The 15,861-nt window shown below is 41.6% G+C and overlaps 2 protein-coding genes across 2 annotated transcripts; one reads left to right on the forward strand and one right to left on the reverse strand.

The window, feature by feature from the left end:
* The first annotated feature begins 279 nt into the window (after nt 1-279).
* On the forward strand, nt 280-3,607 carry sprn (shadow of prion protein). The gene is made up of 2 exons (XM_074645341.1): nt 280-409; nt 2,732-3,607. Exon 2 carries the CDS (start codon nt 2,732-2,734, stop codon nt 3,197-3,199), a length of 468 nt encoding a protein of 155 aa, XP_074501442.1. The 5' UTR covers nt 280-409; the 3' UTR covers nt 3,200-3,607.
* A 1,805-nt stretch (nt 3,608-5,412) lies between these two features.
* Nucleotides 5,413-12,554, reverse strand: mtg1 (mitochondrial ribosome-associated GTPase 1). The gene is made up of 12 exons (XM_074645334.1): nt 12,424-12,554; nt 12,188-12,306; nt 12,000-12,066; nt 10,144-10,246; nt 9,960-10,046; nt 9,778-9,834; nt 8,676-8,766; nt 8,520-8,581; nt 8,328-8,424; nt 8,156-8,237; nt 7,949-8,061; nt 5,413-5,719 (listed from the first exon to the last, which is right to left on the reverse strand). The coding sequence occupies exons 2-12, from the start codon at nt 12,288-12,290 to the stop codon at nt 5,622-5,624; spliced, it is 960 nt and encodes a 319-aa protein (XP_074501435.1). The 5' UTR covers nt 12,291-12,306; nt 12,424-12,554; the 3' UTR covers nt 5,413-5,621.
* Nucleotides 12,555-15,861: the final 3,307 nt, after the last annotated feature.

Here is a 15,861-nt window from a genome sequence, read left to right on the forward strand (position 1 = left end):
GAATATTCTTTTATGAAGGGATTATATAGAATGATATCAAGTTATTGATTATGTTCATCAACAGCAGGCCTCCCTTTTACATTTCTGAGAGAAACCAAACATAACACCCTCAGCAACATTTCATCATCAAGTTGACCTGATTACACGAAGGAGATGGAGAAATAAATACATTAAAAAAACTAATATCAAATACTTTTAATCCAGAACAAGATGATAAGAATCTTTTGAGTAGCCTCATGTGACAGTATCTCATATGTGATGCTCTTCAGATGGGCCTGTGTGAGTGCGCTGCGCGTTCTCGCAGTCAGCGTGAACGAGCCTGCATCGTCCGTGACGATCCTCTCTCATCTTTCCTCTCATCTTTCCTCTCAGTGCCAGAAACAGAAGGATCAAAACAGACGGAGATAAGGTAAGCAGCACCACTAGGATGTATCCTACAGGTGTACAGGGTAACATGGATGTGCGTGTATCTGAATGAGATGCATGTGTTTTTAATGGCTGGTGTGATTCCTCCAGGCTACAGCAGCGACAGGAGAGTTCATGAGAACACAGTGGAAGGAACATCGTGCATTCATGCATTTGCAAAACGTTTATTGATATCATCGTGCGTTGCCTATAATAATGAACATATTTTGTAGCCTCCATTTCTGCCCCATGTTAGATCTCAATCATGATATCAAATGATGGCCTATTATAGGAACAATAACATGTATGCCATCTTTTGCCTTTTTTCATAATCCTCCATAGAAGAAATGTTATGTTGTGTATATGGAGGCTGAAAGCCAAAAGCAATGTTCTCTGGTGAGCATATTTATTTTTAAACTGACCTATTTTACTTTGATGGAGAGGGGCAATCTGCAACACAGTAATGTGTCTTCACAAAGACCATATTCAACTACAACACTGGACACTAAGTACTGTACAATATGTCACATTTGTAGATCAGCAATCTGAGTTCTTCAGTGCTGTTGAGAGCATATTATGTCACATCACGTTAGGGCGATATTGCGATTTATATACAGAATGAATCAGTGAATATACAAAGCCTTGGCTGCAGCTGTTCTACCACCCAAAATCAAAAGGCAAGTGTTTATGTTTTACAGCTAAATCCTCAGGACAGATGAGTAATGTCTCCATTTCACACGTTAACCCTCATCCTACCGACTGGGGTCCCCAGTGGTGTTATTGTCATATCTCGCAGGGGCTATCATTGAAATTTTTCATGACTTTGTCAATCAATTTGTTCCTAATGACTTCATATCATTGTTTTCTGTTTTGATTAGTGCTTTTTAAAAAGCACCCATTCAGTTTAAATAACTAAAATAGAATAGACAGATAACATGTTTGGTCATGGTTCCTAATTTAAAGGTCCCATATCGTACTCATTTTCAGGTTCATACTTGTATTTTGTGTTTCTACTAGAACATGTTTACATGCTCTAATGTTAAAAAAAAACTTTATTTTCCTCCTACTGTCTGCTTGAATATACCTGTATTTACCCTCTGTCTTAAATACTCCGTTTTAGTGGATTTCAACAGAATTGCAACAGAATTGCAACAGAATTGCAACAGAATTGCGTTGCCTGGCAACAGTTTGGGTCCATGTTTACTTCCTGTCAGCTGATGTCATTTACATCCACTGCAATCAGGAATAAATTGGGACACATTTAGAATGTTTATGTTTAAAACCGTGTAATGGTCTAAATATTTTACATTTGTGACATCACAAATGGACAAAAATTCTAACGGCTTGTTTCAAATGAATCATTTCTGAATACTGGCTGTGTATTTCTCTGTATATTGAGCGCTTCGATACTTTCACAGTATTTATAAAGCACCTGCTTTATAATATAAAAGACATGAAATTCTTACTTTTTACAATATGGGACCTTTAAAGTATGACACCCTATCAGGGGGGTAGGGACACTCTGTCATTCATTTTGAAGGAGACACACAGATTTCCTCACGTGCTCGGTGCTCTCACTGTAAATTTCCTAAAAGAAAAATCTTTGTTTGATGACAAACTACATGACTAATAATGTTTTGAGAAGAAATAAGTTGACATTTTGCTATGATGGTTATTTCTTACCGTAGGTCCCCTGGGACCCGAACTTGGGCCCCCAGGGTCTTAAGTTGGTAGTCCTTGTATTATTTTAAAGTTCCCATACTTTAAAAAGTGAGATTTTAATATCTTTTATATTATAAAGCAGGTTTTAGTGTTATATAAATACTGTGAAAGTATCGAAACGCTCAATATACAGAGAAATACACACAACTCGTATTCAGTAATTGCACATTTGAAACAAGCCGTCACAAATATACAATATTTAGACCATTACACGGTTTTAAACGTAAACTTCTAAATGTGTCCCAGTTTATTTCCTGTTGCAGTGGATGTAAATGACATCAGCCGACAGGAAGTAAACATGGACCCAAGCTGTTTCCTAGCAACGCAATTCTGTTGCAATTCCGTTGAAATGCGCTAAAACGGAGTGTTTCAGACAGAGGGTGAATACAGGTATATTTAAGCAGACAGTATGAGGAAAATAAAGTTTTTTTTTAACATTACAGCATGTAAACATGTTCTATTAGAAACACACAATACAAGTATGAACCTGAAAATGAGCACGATATGGGACCTTTAAATAGGTTGGTAGGATGAGGGTTAAAGGTGCATCGTAGCCACCACCAGTCGGTCTAAAATGTGCTTCTTATGTAATCTCTCTGCACAGATGTCAAGAATGACCCAAGTGGTTGCAGCATGCTGGACCTGCCTTCTGCTCTCTGCTTTCCTGTGCGAGCCGGTGCTGTCCAAGGGCGGTCGTGGAGGGTCTCGGGGCTCCTCTCGAGGCTCCCACTCCGGCCGTTCCACGGCGGGGAGTTACCGGGGAGGAGGCGCCTACGGTGGGACCCGCTCTCGCGCCAGGGCGGTGGGGCGGTCGTCCCCGGTGAGGGTGGCGGCCGCAGCAGCAGCTGGGGCAGCGGTGGCTTTAACGGCGGATAAATGGTACGCCTCGGCCTACCGCCGCAGCAACGCCGACATCTCAGACGAAGACCCGGATTACTACAACAGGACCAATTACTTTGATGCACTAATGTCAGGCTCAACTCAAAACGATTCTTCTCTCTCTCAACTGATTTCTATCATTATTGCAACACTTTGCCCAAAATATGGACTCTTAATGGACAGTATACTGTAGATTTCCAGCTTATTCTTTTAGGATAAATTCCTGATCCACTGTAGGACTGAGCTTCTGACCTGGATCTGACTACAATGTGCTGGACTGGCTGGAACTATGCACCAGGAAGACTAGTTAGAGGTGCAACACAGTGGTGGAAGGACACAATTACAAAAAAATAAATCACTGTACTGTATGTTTTTACACATCTATACCAATGGACAAATGTACATTAGCCAACACAGTATTCAATGCGACATTTCACCTCTAAACGAGTAGGCCTTTATCAAATCTGTGTTAGACAGAAACTGGGGCCAAACTCCAGACTAATTAGTTTACTTCCTTAAAGCTTGATTCCTTGATCTAATTGTGAAAATGATTTAACAGAAAATAAAAAAAAATAAAACCACAGGCTGCCAATTTTAATAGTACAGCCAAACTCAAGTGTATCGTAAAAATCTTTATTTTCATAATATGCACAAAAAGTGCAAAGTGAATGGCCAGCATCACTGCTCAGTACAACTGAGGTAAATCATGTGTACGTATTTAGGGATGTCACGGTACCAGAAATCTGGTAATCGATACCAATACCAGTGAATTTCCACGATTCTCGATACCCAATTCGATACCACGGTACAAAAGAACCCACCAACAACAACAACAATAAATCCCCTGTAATCCAACAGGCGCTCTTTCATTAAAAACATTTGGACATCACAAAAAACAAAGGCATGTAGCCTTTAAGTAATAAATAAAAATAATTGATCCGTTTCGGCGAATCAGCGGCATGTTATCAATCGATAGTCAGACGACGGACGCTACATACTGACCATGAATGCATCTGGTCCGTCAGCTCAGAGTAGCAGGAGTCACACACGGGACGAGAGAGTTGACAGACCAAGAAATGGCAGAGGATTTATTGTTGAAGTGAAAAGCAAACGCACCTATTTGGCAATATTTCACGTTTAATCTCAATGCTATAAGGGAACCAGAACGTTAATGAGGTATTCGCCGCGAGGCGGATGGAGCCGTCATAGCCGGTGTGCACGGAGCAGCGGTGCCAGGTAGACCCCCGCAGCGGAGCCCCGCAGCAAAAGCTCTACCGGAGAGGCCAGACACACCGCCACCCGACGGTAAAGATCAGAGTCAGCGCTCTGCACATGTTGACCGTCATCTTTTCTTGTAAAATGTCCGGAGTAATCGGTAACACCGGTATAGTCGCAAGTTTATTAACCGGTGGGAAAATGTTCCTCACCGTCACATCACTACCAATGACCATTACAGGCATCGTACGGTACCTTCACTTTTTTAGAATTTTGGCATCGACTTGGTACCGAAGTATCGGTTCTCGTGACATCCGTATACGTATTAGCAGACTTGGGTCTGAATATAAAGCCTGGACTTGCTGGAGTTTATGCAACACTGAAGTCATTCCATAAAGAGTCAAATCGCCAAGTTGGCTCCAGCATTATTCTGCCCCCTAAAATTAAAACTGCCACATGGAATTAAAAAGAAATAAAACATCTATCAGGCTTTTGGTTTTTTAGAGGAAATAGAAATTTGTAACCTCAACCAATGTGAAGTTTTTTTACTCCATTCATTCTGCAAAACCTAATTTCAAGACTGGATTTACAGTAAAGATCTAATTATTGAGGTAGCTGAGTCAAGTCAATTTTATTTATACAGCCCCATATCACAAATTTGCCTCAGGAGGCTTTACAATCAGTACTGTATACGACACCCTCTGTCCTGTTCCACCGTACTCACTAGTGTGGCCGTAAAGAAGATTCTCTACAATAAGACGAGGCAAATGAGAGTATTGTGCGCTGGGAAAGTTAAACTGCAATTCCACAATCATCTCGAAGTTCTGTGCAATTCATCCCCTTTTATAACACCTGAAATTTAGCTAATTAATTTCTCAGACCTGTGTATTAAAAACACATTCTGGCTGGGAGGGAATCTAGAAAACAAACTGCTGCTCTCACTGTTATTCACGTCTCTGATGGCCTGTCCGTCATCCCAGAAGAGCTTTTTACCCGCAGTTAGACACTCAGGAGCAACTGACTGTTCCCTATCAATAAGTGCACTCTATTAAATGCTACAACACGTATGATGTACATAATAAATACTTTGTTATCACTGTCTTTATGCTAATAAATATCCTATTTACACCACGTCAGATATCTGCCTCATGTATTCTAAAAGCAAAGCTGAGAAAAAAGGTCGTACCTGAATCAAGTTAAATTCTTTTATTTGCAAATGACAGTGATTTGGTACAGAAACAAAACAGACTGCATCATGTCCCCAAAATGTCAGAGGCATGAGGTCAGAGATGGACTTTCCCTCGATGACACTTGTGGTTAAATAGAATTTCTTCCAGTTTGAGGACAAACTGGTAAAACCCAGAAACAGTCTCTGGTTGTCTTCGTTAAAATGTCTCAGGTCAGTCCAGCATCACTTGTCCCAGCTCTCCTTTCCTGAAGGTTCTTATGAAATCGTAAGCTGCTGCTGAGTAGTTTGGGACGGTGATGGTGACGTTCCCTGAGGGAGACGAGGAACAAATATTTTCATTATGGGACTCCCTTTTAAAGGCCCAGACACACCAACCCGACATCAAAGAACTAGCGGCGACGAAGGCCACCAGTGGAGTCACCTCACGTCGCCTTTGTCTCGGCCAAAAAGTTGCACTCAAACACACCGCAAAGACGACAGCTGACGGCCAGTTAACTCGTACGTTCTGCGCCTGTGTGAGAGGATATAACTCTCCACACCAGCAGGTAGCGGTAGTCTGTATTCATCATTCAAAAAGGGGAAACCGGAGGACCGAGCACCACGGATATACATGCTGTTATTACGATACGTCAAATAAAGAGGCCTTGGCCGACCACTTTCACACCACTCTCACTCCCCGCTTAGCTTCTTTCCAGATGTTCATGTTTTGTTGTGAAAATATCCGTGTGTTGGAACGATCAGATGAGATGAAGATGAAACATGAGAAGAACCTTCTGTGTTTTTCCTCTTGACTTGACTCGTTGGCTTGCTTTCTTCTCGTCCTTTTCTCTTCTCTCGCACTGATTCGTTTAAACTGAGCAGCCAATCAGAGTGATTTCTCTCACCGACTAGAGCCGCCGCCGATTCAACATGCTGAATCGACCGAAAAAACGCAGACACGGGCAGATTAGAGCCGACAGTGCGGCACACACCGAAGAAACTAGGCCGACGGACGCTCACCGTCGGCCGACCGTCGTCTTGGTGTGTCAGGGCCTTAAGACGTTGATATGATGGCGATCACACCTTCAAACTGTTGACGCAAGAAAGCAAATAAGCGTATTTCCCAAAATGTCGTACTATTCCTTTAAAGGAGCAATATGTGGTACTGAAAACTAGCGTTTTGAAATGGGTAACAGCAGTCCAAATTCAAAACATTGGAGCCGTCGCCGTCCCCTCCTCAGGTGTGACTGATTGCATTTAGTGTGTGTTTGCATAACGGCGTTAGCCTCTGGCCAGCAGCAGTAGTCAGAATCACTTCATTGGCTGTGCCTCTCAAATACTCGCTGTCTTGATAACCAGCTGCACACCGACCACAGAGAGATGTGCTGAGGCTTTTCAGGTCGGGCAGAATCTAACGTTAACGTTATCTCTGTTGATCTAGTTCGTCAGTTTGCTTCCATGGCTGCAGAAGGCTGTGTTTGCGTGCCAATTTGTTTCATATGTGGTAATGGGTGTTGAAATGGGCAGAGGACGGGATCACACCGGCCAAAACAAAAACAGATGTTCTGGACTGGAATGGAAAATTTCAAAGGAGAACATACTGGCTGTAGCATTGTTGTCGGAGAAGCCAGTATTTCAATTCAGCATGTTTCCTTAAAGGGACTGTTTGTAACTTCTTACACGTATAAATCATTGCAGGTCGGTGTCCCATGTGCGCTCGCGTGTGGCTACACTGTTCAGACTCAGACTCCAATACAAACTACACGGAAGCACCAAAACCTCTTGGTTGTATCTAGTGAAGCCCGTCTGTTAAACAGTGTTGGCCGCGGCCGGAGGACGCAAGGGAGACCGTAGCTTTGGTCTCCAGGACCAGAGTCTCTGCTCCTCTGCTCCTCTGCCTGCTTGCCTTCACTCACACACCGCGCTTGTTCTCGCTCTCTCGCTCCACCTCTACATGCGTGCACACTACACACTGCAGAAGAGTTAGTTTAGCTCTGAGAATATCTAGTGAATATAAACATTAGTGGACGTTTGTGCAGAAATAACTGCTGCAGCTCCTCCAGACCAACAGAGGTTTCCCGTGTCTTGTGAAGTGACGGGGCTACGCAAAGAGAAACGTTATCGTCTCCGACCAAAACTCCGGTGTCTCCCCTGTTCCCTCCGGCCGCGGTCGGGAGGCTGAGGCAGAAAAAGCCAACACTAGGATCAGCAGTGATTCATGGAGAGACCTTCGTCTGGTCAGCTAACATTACTGCCAAGCAGCTGAAATATAGAGTGATATTCTGGTTTTAGCTGACGTGTGTCGCCTCACTGTGTTGAGCGATGCTCGTTCATGTCTATGTAGAGCGAGCAAGCGTGAGCCCGACGTTGACTTTCGTTGACTTAACGGCCACAGGTGTTGTTGTTAACAAGACATTTCTGATTCTTACAAACAGCCCCTTTAATCGATTGACAGCCCTATATATAAGATATTGGTCCTTTAACTAAATTAAACTGAGAGATAGCTCATCAATAATACTGTATGTAGCAGGAGTATCTGTACGATTAGCACTTTCTTACCCACTCCCGTAAAGGCTTTGACCCGTTGCGTCTTTCCAAGTTTTACAGCGATGCGTTTGAGGACATGCTGGATGTCATCACTCGGCTCTTGGAGGTCGTATTTCTCCACATAACTGCACATAAACACAAACACACATACAGTAAACAATCACAGTAATGTGAAGCAAAAGGAACACACTGACCATATGGAAGTTCAGCCAATCGTACCTGAACTTCCCTAGCCTGTTCAGAGAATAGAGTAAGTAGTCAGCGATAATGTCTTCACCCACTAAATGGTCCAGAATAGTTCCTGGAGAAGGAAGGGAAAAAAAGATCTAAATATTTGTTGAGTAACAGTTCCACTGAATACAGTACACTGTTCAAATGCCGTTCTGCTCACCACATAAAGCCAGCTTCATGCCTGTTTCAACGCTCTCAATCTTAGGAGGCAAGACTCCTGGTGTGTCCAACAGGTGCATTATGGGTCGCTCACAAACCTGAGGACAAAGACAGTTACAAATACTGCACAGATGCGCACACAATGAACACACACATGCTCATACACAGAGACAAACATGTCCTCTACACCCACCTGAATTTTCGTGAGGACCGCTCTAGTTATACCCGGCTCCCCGCCTACTCGAGATGCACGACCTGGAAAATTGACGTATAATTATAATCAAATATTTATTACTGAGGAGGTGATCATACTGACTCAATGTCCCAACAACTACTTTATTGTACAAACCTTTTTTTAAGTTTGTTCTTCTTAATGAGTTAATAAGAGATGACTTCCCCACGTTGGGCACTCCGATCACCATCAGGCAATAATTTGTATTCTGAAAAATCGACATGAAGGTTAGAGCGTGGCCGATGTATCGGCCTCCAATACCTTAAAAACCATAATAGTGAGAAAAATATAGTAAACATAAAAGTGGAAATAAATGGTTCTATGTGTATTCAGCTCCACTGAGGTAACAGAAAAGAAGCTTTAGAGTGACAATAAAATAGCATATTGATAAGAAAAGTTCATGGATCTGTGAGGGTATGACTTGTTATTAGGGATGTCCATAATTAACCATTTAACCGTTAACCGGCATTAAGCATTTTAACTGATTAACGCTATCGGTTAAAACAAATGTTAATAATGAACTCAAAAGCTGAGCGGCTCAGAGGAGCAGCTCGTCTCTTTAAGGAGAAAAGCTGGTCCTCCTTAACAGCCCACCTTAAGAGGCGGAGCCGGAGTTGCAGGATACAGGAAGTTGGCTCTGGTCTCTGGCTCGCTTGAGCGGAGTGGAGGAGTTGTAGTTTCGTAGCATTTATTCACCAACAAATAAACTGTCCACACACTGCTACACCTACGATCACAGCTAGAACACCAACAACCTCACACTCACCACCAACACACACACACGGTCTGTTGGAAACTCACTAAAGTTACTCAGACTACGTGTGCGGCGGCGAACACGAAGCCTCCGGCAATGCTAGAGCTGCTAACGTAGCACAAATACACACACTGTTTGTTTGATACTCACTAAAGTTCCCCCGGGCAGACACAGCTGACAACCTGCTAAACTAAACTAAATGTGTGGTGGAGACTTTTACTGGGAAAGTGGCTGCATGTCCGCGACACTACACGCAGCAGATGTTTTTTCAAAATGAGCATCCCTACTTGTTATATATATATTAATGTTTTATACGTCATATATAAGTAATAATAAATGATGTTTGAGGTTGTGAGGACACAGTTTCAATAGCTGTAAAATGCCTACTGCGCTATCATTTAGCTTACTTCTCTCAACGTTGAAATGAACTAAAGTATATTATTAAACTGTGTGGAGTAAGCATACCTCATCTCTGTTAAAGCGTGGTTTGCTCTCAATAATCTCCACCACCATTGGCACCAACTACAACAACAAAAAAAGACAGGAATAATTGGCACATTTTTGCTCATAATTTTGATTTCATATCAGCTGAGGACACACTTCTCCAAACAGTCAACTGTTTAGTATCCGGTGAAGATGGCCTTTACCTTTTTGATGTTGTCGTCTCTCTGTTTTAAGCTGTCTGTGAAGAGAACATTCCTCACACCGTTTCTTTCTAGCTTCTTCAGGATTCTCTGCGGGGCAAACGTAAAGACATCGTTAAGTGTTTGTGATTTTAAAATACTGATGAGACTGATGGGTCTCGGAGAAAATAGCAGCAGGACTTGTGACCTGCTTGTTGGACAGATCAGCGAGGTCCATCTTGTTGAGAATTAGCAGGTGGGGTCGGACATCTAGAGTCTCCTGAAACACAGGGTTTCTTCCAGAGAAGGGGATGTCCTTAATGTTAAAGAAAAATTTAACAGTTTTCATTTTACCTATGCAGTAAAATGAGGTCAAATACTCAGTTTTTTAGCTTTAATTCAATGATCTCTGAGTCCCTCCTTCTAATCTACAAGTGCTTTCTGTATAGTTGTACCAAGGTCAGGATTTAATCACAAAGGTGAATGTTTCTCTGCTGAGCTTTTAGGATAATGTTAATGTGAAGATTATGGCACCTAGAACAGTTTTAAAAAGCCCACTTTTAGAATTGTGCTTTAACCCTGTGAGACCCGCGGGCGATCCTGACTGACTTTCCTGTCTTTCAGAGGCTGTAGCAGCTTCAGTTTCAGAGCTAGAGTGAAGTTAGGCTAAATTTTGGCGAGGAAAAACTGGCATGGCCATTTTCAAAGGGTTCCCTTGACCTCTGACCTCAAAATATGTGAATGTAAATGGGTTCTATGGGTACCCACGAGTCTCCCCTTTACAGACATGCCCACTTTATGATAATTACATGCAGTTTTTTGACTGCAGTATAAATGTGTTATGTTCACATATTCTAAAAATGGTGTATTTGAATATTTCTGCATACTGGGGTCCCTAAACAGTCTTGGAATCGCATAAATTGGGTATCACTGTAAAGCTGAGACTATTGTGGATCCAATGAGCCGAATTGTATTCATGTGTGATGATGTTAGTTCCCATAGGAGCCATTTCATTGTAGTGAGACCATTTTTTTAAACTTGACCTCACTGTATAAAATGACCTGTGGTGACCTCTAGGATAATCACAGCTTCATGAAACTTTACAGCCACAAACTAGAGACCTAGAGCATTCAGAGGATGGATGGATCAGACTAGAGACCTAGAGCATTCAGAGGATGGATGGATCAGACTAGAGACCTAGAGCATTCAGAGGATGGATGGATCAAACTAGAGACCTAGAGCATTCAGAGGATGGATGGATCAAACTAGAGACCTAGAGCATTCAGAGGATGGATGGATCAGACTAGAGACCTAGAGCATTCAGAGGATGGATGGATCAGACTAGAGACCTAGAGCATTCAGAGGATGGATGGCTTTCCTAGCTAGCTTGACAATAAGGGGGTTTCTGAGCAGTTTACAGAACAGAAGTTGCTCGCCATCCAATTGCTGAAACATGCAATTCTTGCAGAAATTTCAAAACGTCAAAAGTTTTGATACCAAATCACAGCATGGCTTTTTCTATGGTGTTCCTCAAGGTCTTGGTGTCTTAATGTGGTATTTTGGAGGGATTATTGATCATTTTTATCAATTTGAAAAGTTAAATTTAGCACCAAATCTGTGTAACAAATGGTATCACCCCAAAAATTGCTGCAACAACTTATGAGACATAATAGAGCATGGGAATGGCCATCATAATACTTCTATAATCATTTTCTAAGCCCTTATACACTTTCACAATTTATTTTGATTAATTTTCGAATTAATTGGTTCATTCATGTTTATTTCTGATTTATGACTAGATCAATATGACACTCAGTGCTGAGCTGCATCTCAAATTAATCTTCAGGTTCTCAGCTTTCAGATGATGTACACCACTTCTATGTGACATCTACTGTTGATCTGCTATCTCCCCCTAAGGACCCCCTGGACCCCCTAAAAAAGACAAAAACGGGTCTGTTGTGAGTCTCAGAGGGTTAAAGTGATTTCATTTACACATGTGATTAAAAATAAGATGTCCCTTTGCACTGCTCCATTCTGAGGTTAATGCAGTAAAGCAGAAAGGATATTCTGGCATCATGGATCTCTACGATGCAGTCCACACTCTTCAGGCTGGCTCTCATCTGCTTCAGTCCTGCAAACGGTCAGGTCAAACTATTATTACAGCTGATAACTTCTAGATGACCTACAGTGCTGCTTGCTTTACACATGGGACACACGGTTATATTGTACATGTGTGATAGCAGAGCTGTCACCTTTCGCCATGTGTCCGGGGAACCAGTGAGCTACCTCCCGTCCACCGAAGTCGAACCCGCTCCTGAACCCTCCAACATGACGGAGCGCGTGGTACAGCTTCATCTAAATATCACTCCGCCTGACGACAGACTTATGTTAACCAACTAGCTACAAACATGGATGTTGAGCTACAAACAGCATCTCCCAGCAGTGGACCCAGTGCACATTTAGACGATGTGCTACACTGTTTACATACCGACTCGATTCTGATTCTGACGTCAAATAACTTAGTTCCGGACTTCTTCTTCTTTTGTTGTGTGCAGAAAGCAGTTTCTACACTGCTGGGCGCGTGAACTGCCCTCCGCGGGATGAAATACGAACTACTTTAATACATCTCAAACCTGGACCTTTCAGGAATCTATGGAGGACAGAACCTGCTAAATCAATTAATAAATCAATTAATAAATAAATCATTTTGAATTTGATTTATATAGCACATTTTGAAATACAGCAAAATCTCAAGGCGCTTCACATAAAAGGGACTGTTTGTAACTTTTTACAGGTATAAATCTACCGGGTCGGGATCCCATGCGCGCTCGCATATGTGCGCTCGCTTTTGGTTACACTGTTCAGACCGCTCCTAGGATCAGCATTGATTCATGGAGAGACCTTCGTCTGGTCAGCTAACATTACTGCCAAGCAGCTGAAATATAGAGTGATATTGTGGTTTTAGCTGACGTGTGTCGCCTCACTGTTTTGAGCGATGCTCGTTCATGTCTATGTAGAGTGAGCACGTGCAAACCCGACGCTGACTTTCGTTGACTTAACGGCCACAGGTGTCGCTGTTAACAAGACATTCTGAAAGTTAAAAACAATAAAACCTTAAAACAATTTACACAAGAAACATGCAATTAAAACCGTTGAAATAGGATAAATAAAATTATAGACAAAATAATTCAAGATCCAAGTGAAAGGTAAATCGAATTACCATCGTTGTCTGTGTTTGGGTCTGCGTTTGGGCCCTCCCTGCCTGTTCTGCTCTCCAACACGTGACACACACACACAGAAAAATAAAGGCCTTTATTTTATTATTATTATTATTATTATTATTTTATTTTTTTATTTTTTTATTTTTTTAAGTCTAGAGGGGAAATTGAGATGTCTATCCTGCTCATTTTTAGACACATGAATACCAAGGTACTTTGTTTTACTGAAACTTATACCGATTCATCTGAGTTGTGTAAATATAAGATTTCATATTTTGATAAGCTTGAGACCTGACGCATGAGAAAATGTGTCACTCACCTGCTCTGCCTGCTTAATTTGAGACTTATTTCTAAGAAATGATGGCAAATCTCTATTTCTCTTTTTAAAGACTTTATTTAAATCTGTGAACAACACAATAAACAATTAAACCAATTTTACATAGGTGAAATAATAAATATAAAGGAAATGAAGCGAGAAATAAAGTCAAACAAATATAAAATTAAATAAAACAAAATAACATAAAATATGCCAGGGGTTAACATAAATAGATAAATAAATAAATTAATAAATGATAGTAACTTCGGCAAAAACATTTAAATGGGAGCACAATCTCACCGTTTTACTAGCCTTTTTGTTTTTTTGCTGAAGTTATTGTCTTAATATATAGTTCCATTTCTTTCTTGAAAACATTAAAGTGAGGTTTAACTCTAGCAAAATTACATTTATGAATGTAAAATGTAGAGACAATGATAATGAAATTGATTAGAAAATACGAAGTTCATAGTCACAGATAATATTTTCCAAGATAAACCTACAAATACCTTGCCAGAGTTTACGGGTATGTATACATTTCCAGAATAAACGCAATCCTCTAAAAATTCTGAATATTCTCCTCGGGTTGATGGGAAGGTTTCCTTAACACATAGTAATTATTCGAGTGTTGAAAGAGGCCACAGGTGTCACTGTTAACAAGCAATTCTGATTCTTACAAACAGTCCCTTTAAGTGATATATGCGCACACATACTAATCATAGGTCAAAACCTCGCTAAATTTGGCTGAATCATAAAAGGTAGAAGTGGTCAAACGAAGAGGCGTTTGGGAGCCCAAAGAGCCGGCTCTTCTTGGTGAGCTGAGCCAAATGATCTGGCTCACTAGAAAGAGGCGGAGTTCCCATCACTAACACGCGCAGTGTGCGGTCGTGTGTTGCTATTGGCTCATAGAGGAGACCAGATTTTACTGTCAATGTGCCGCTGTACCCCGATGACGTGACGCGGTGATGACGCAGGACCTCTCCTCTTCTCTCCTCCTTGTTGTGCTGGAGGAAGGACAGTAACCCGGGTTAGTAGTAGTAGTTCTTGTAGGGTTACGAGAACGTGAACGGAGGCGGAGATTGGAGGCAGGTGGTTGGCAACACTGGGCTGTGACTGGACAGGAGATGGCAGAGGGAAGTGACGGATCAGGAAGCGAGTTAGGCGAGATGGAATTAGGTGGCGGGAGTTATGGAGAATGGGATATTGCTCGGAAAAAGAAACGTAAAAAGAATCCAAATAATAAATCGGATGATAGTGATTCTGTTGACAGAGAAACTGTAACAGAGAGGAGGAGAGATGATTATAAGGTAATCATTAAACTTGCGCAAGAAGGGGCTTCTTTTGGAGAGTGGAATCCAATACAACTTACCAGATCAATATGTAAGGAAATCGGAGAGATAAAGAGTGCTAAAGTGTTGAGAAATGGATCACTGTTGATTATGTGCAAGGATGGAGGACAACAAGGGCGAGCAATCAGGATGAACAAAATAAATGGCAGGGAAGGACAATGTTCCCTAGCTGGTGACAAAAAACTAGTCAAGGGAGTCATCTCAGGGATCCCAGTAAATGTACCAGATGACGATGTTAAAGCAAACATAACTAATGCAAAAGTAAGTGAAGTCAAACAGAAATGGGATTAAAAGTGACAGTCTCTCACTTCTGATCACTTTTGAGGAGGAAAAACGTCCCGAAAAAATCTCCATTGGATATATGTGTTATGATGTCAGGCTGTATATTCCCCTACCACTCAGATGTTTTAAGTGTCAAAGATTTTGACATGTGGCGGCTGTGTGTAAAGGAAACCAAAGGTGTGGAAGATGTGGTGGAGAACACGAGTATGGCAAATGTGCCCAGGGAGCAAAACTGAAATACTGCAATTGCGGCGGAGAACATAGTTCAGCGTACGGTGGATGTGAGGTCAGCAAAAGAGCGGCAGAGGTGCAGCGAGTCAAGGTGTATCAGGGAATCAGCTATGCAGAGGCAGCAAAGAAGGTTTCAGGAGGCATAAAGGTGACAAAGCAAAATAACACTGTGAATGAAATGTTGTAAAATGTGCAGGATGCGATAAGTTGAAGGAGGAAACTCTGCTAGTCAGAAAAAGTGACTTTGTGCTCTTTATGGCAGAAATAATCAACTGTTCGGCACAGTCAAAAAGTCGCAATGAAAGGATTAAAATAATTGTCAGATCAGCTGAGAAGTACCTTGAAGTAAAGGGTTACAATGGGAAACAGATATTTTAAATGAAGATACACAATCCTCTCAAACATCGGCTGGATCCTCTTAATGGTGCTAATTCTGCTACAATGGAATGCGAGAAGCTTAATAGCAAATGGACAGGAGTTTAAGAAGTACATTGATAATTTACAAAATAAACCTAATGTAATATGTATACAAG

Source organism: Sebastes fasciatus, chromosome 9 (assembly GCF_043250625.1).
Source record: "Sebastes fasciatus isolate fSebFas1 chromosome 9, fSebFas1.pri, whole genome shotgun sequence".
NCBI classification, from domain to species: domain Eukaryota; kingdom Metazoa; phylum Chordata; class Actinopteri; order Perciformes; family Sebastidae; genus Sebastes; species Sebastes fasciatus.

Excerpts from the sequence above, each read along its gene's own strand:
- mtg1 (XM_074645334.1), bottom strand. The coding sequence starts at position 12,290 with ATGAAGCTGTACCACGCGCTCCGTCATGTTGGAGGGTTCAGGAGCGGG. Across the intron at positions 8,425-8,519 it reads CGGTCCTCACGAAAATTCAG|GTTTGTGAGCGACCCATAAT; the intron begins GTGGGTGTAGAG and ends CTTTGTCCTCAG. Across the intron at positions 8,062-8,155 it reads AACAGGCTAGGGAAGTTCAG|TTATGTGGAGAAATACGACC; the intron begins GTACGATTGGCT and ends GTTTATGTGCAG.
- sprn (XM_074645341.1), top strand. The coding sequence starts at position 2,732 with ATGTCAAGAATGACCCAAGTGGTTGCAGCATGCTGGACCTGCCTTCTG.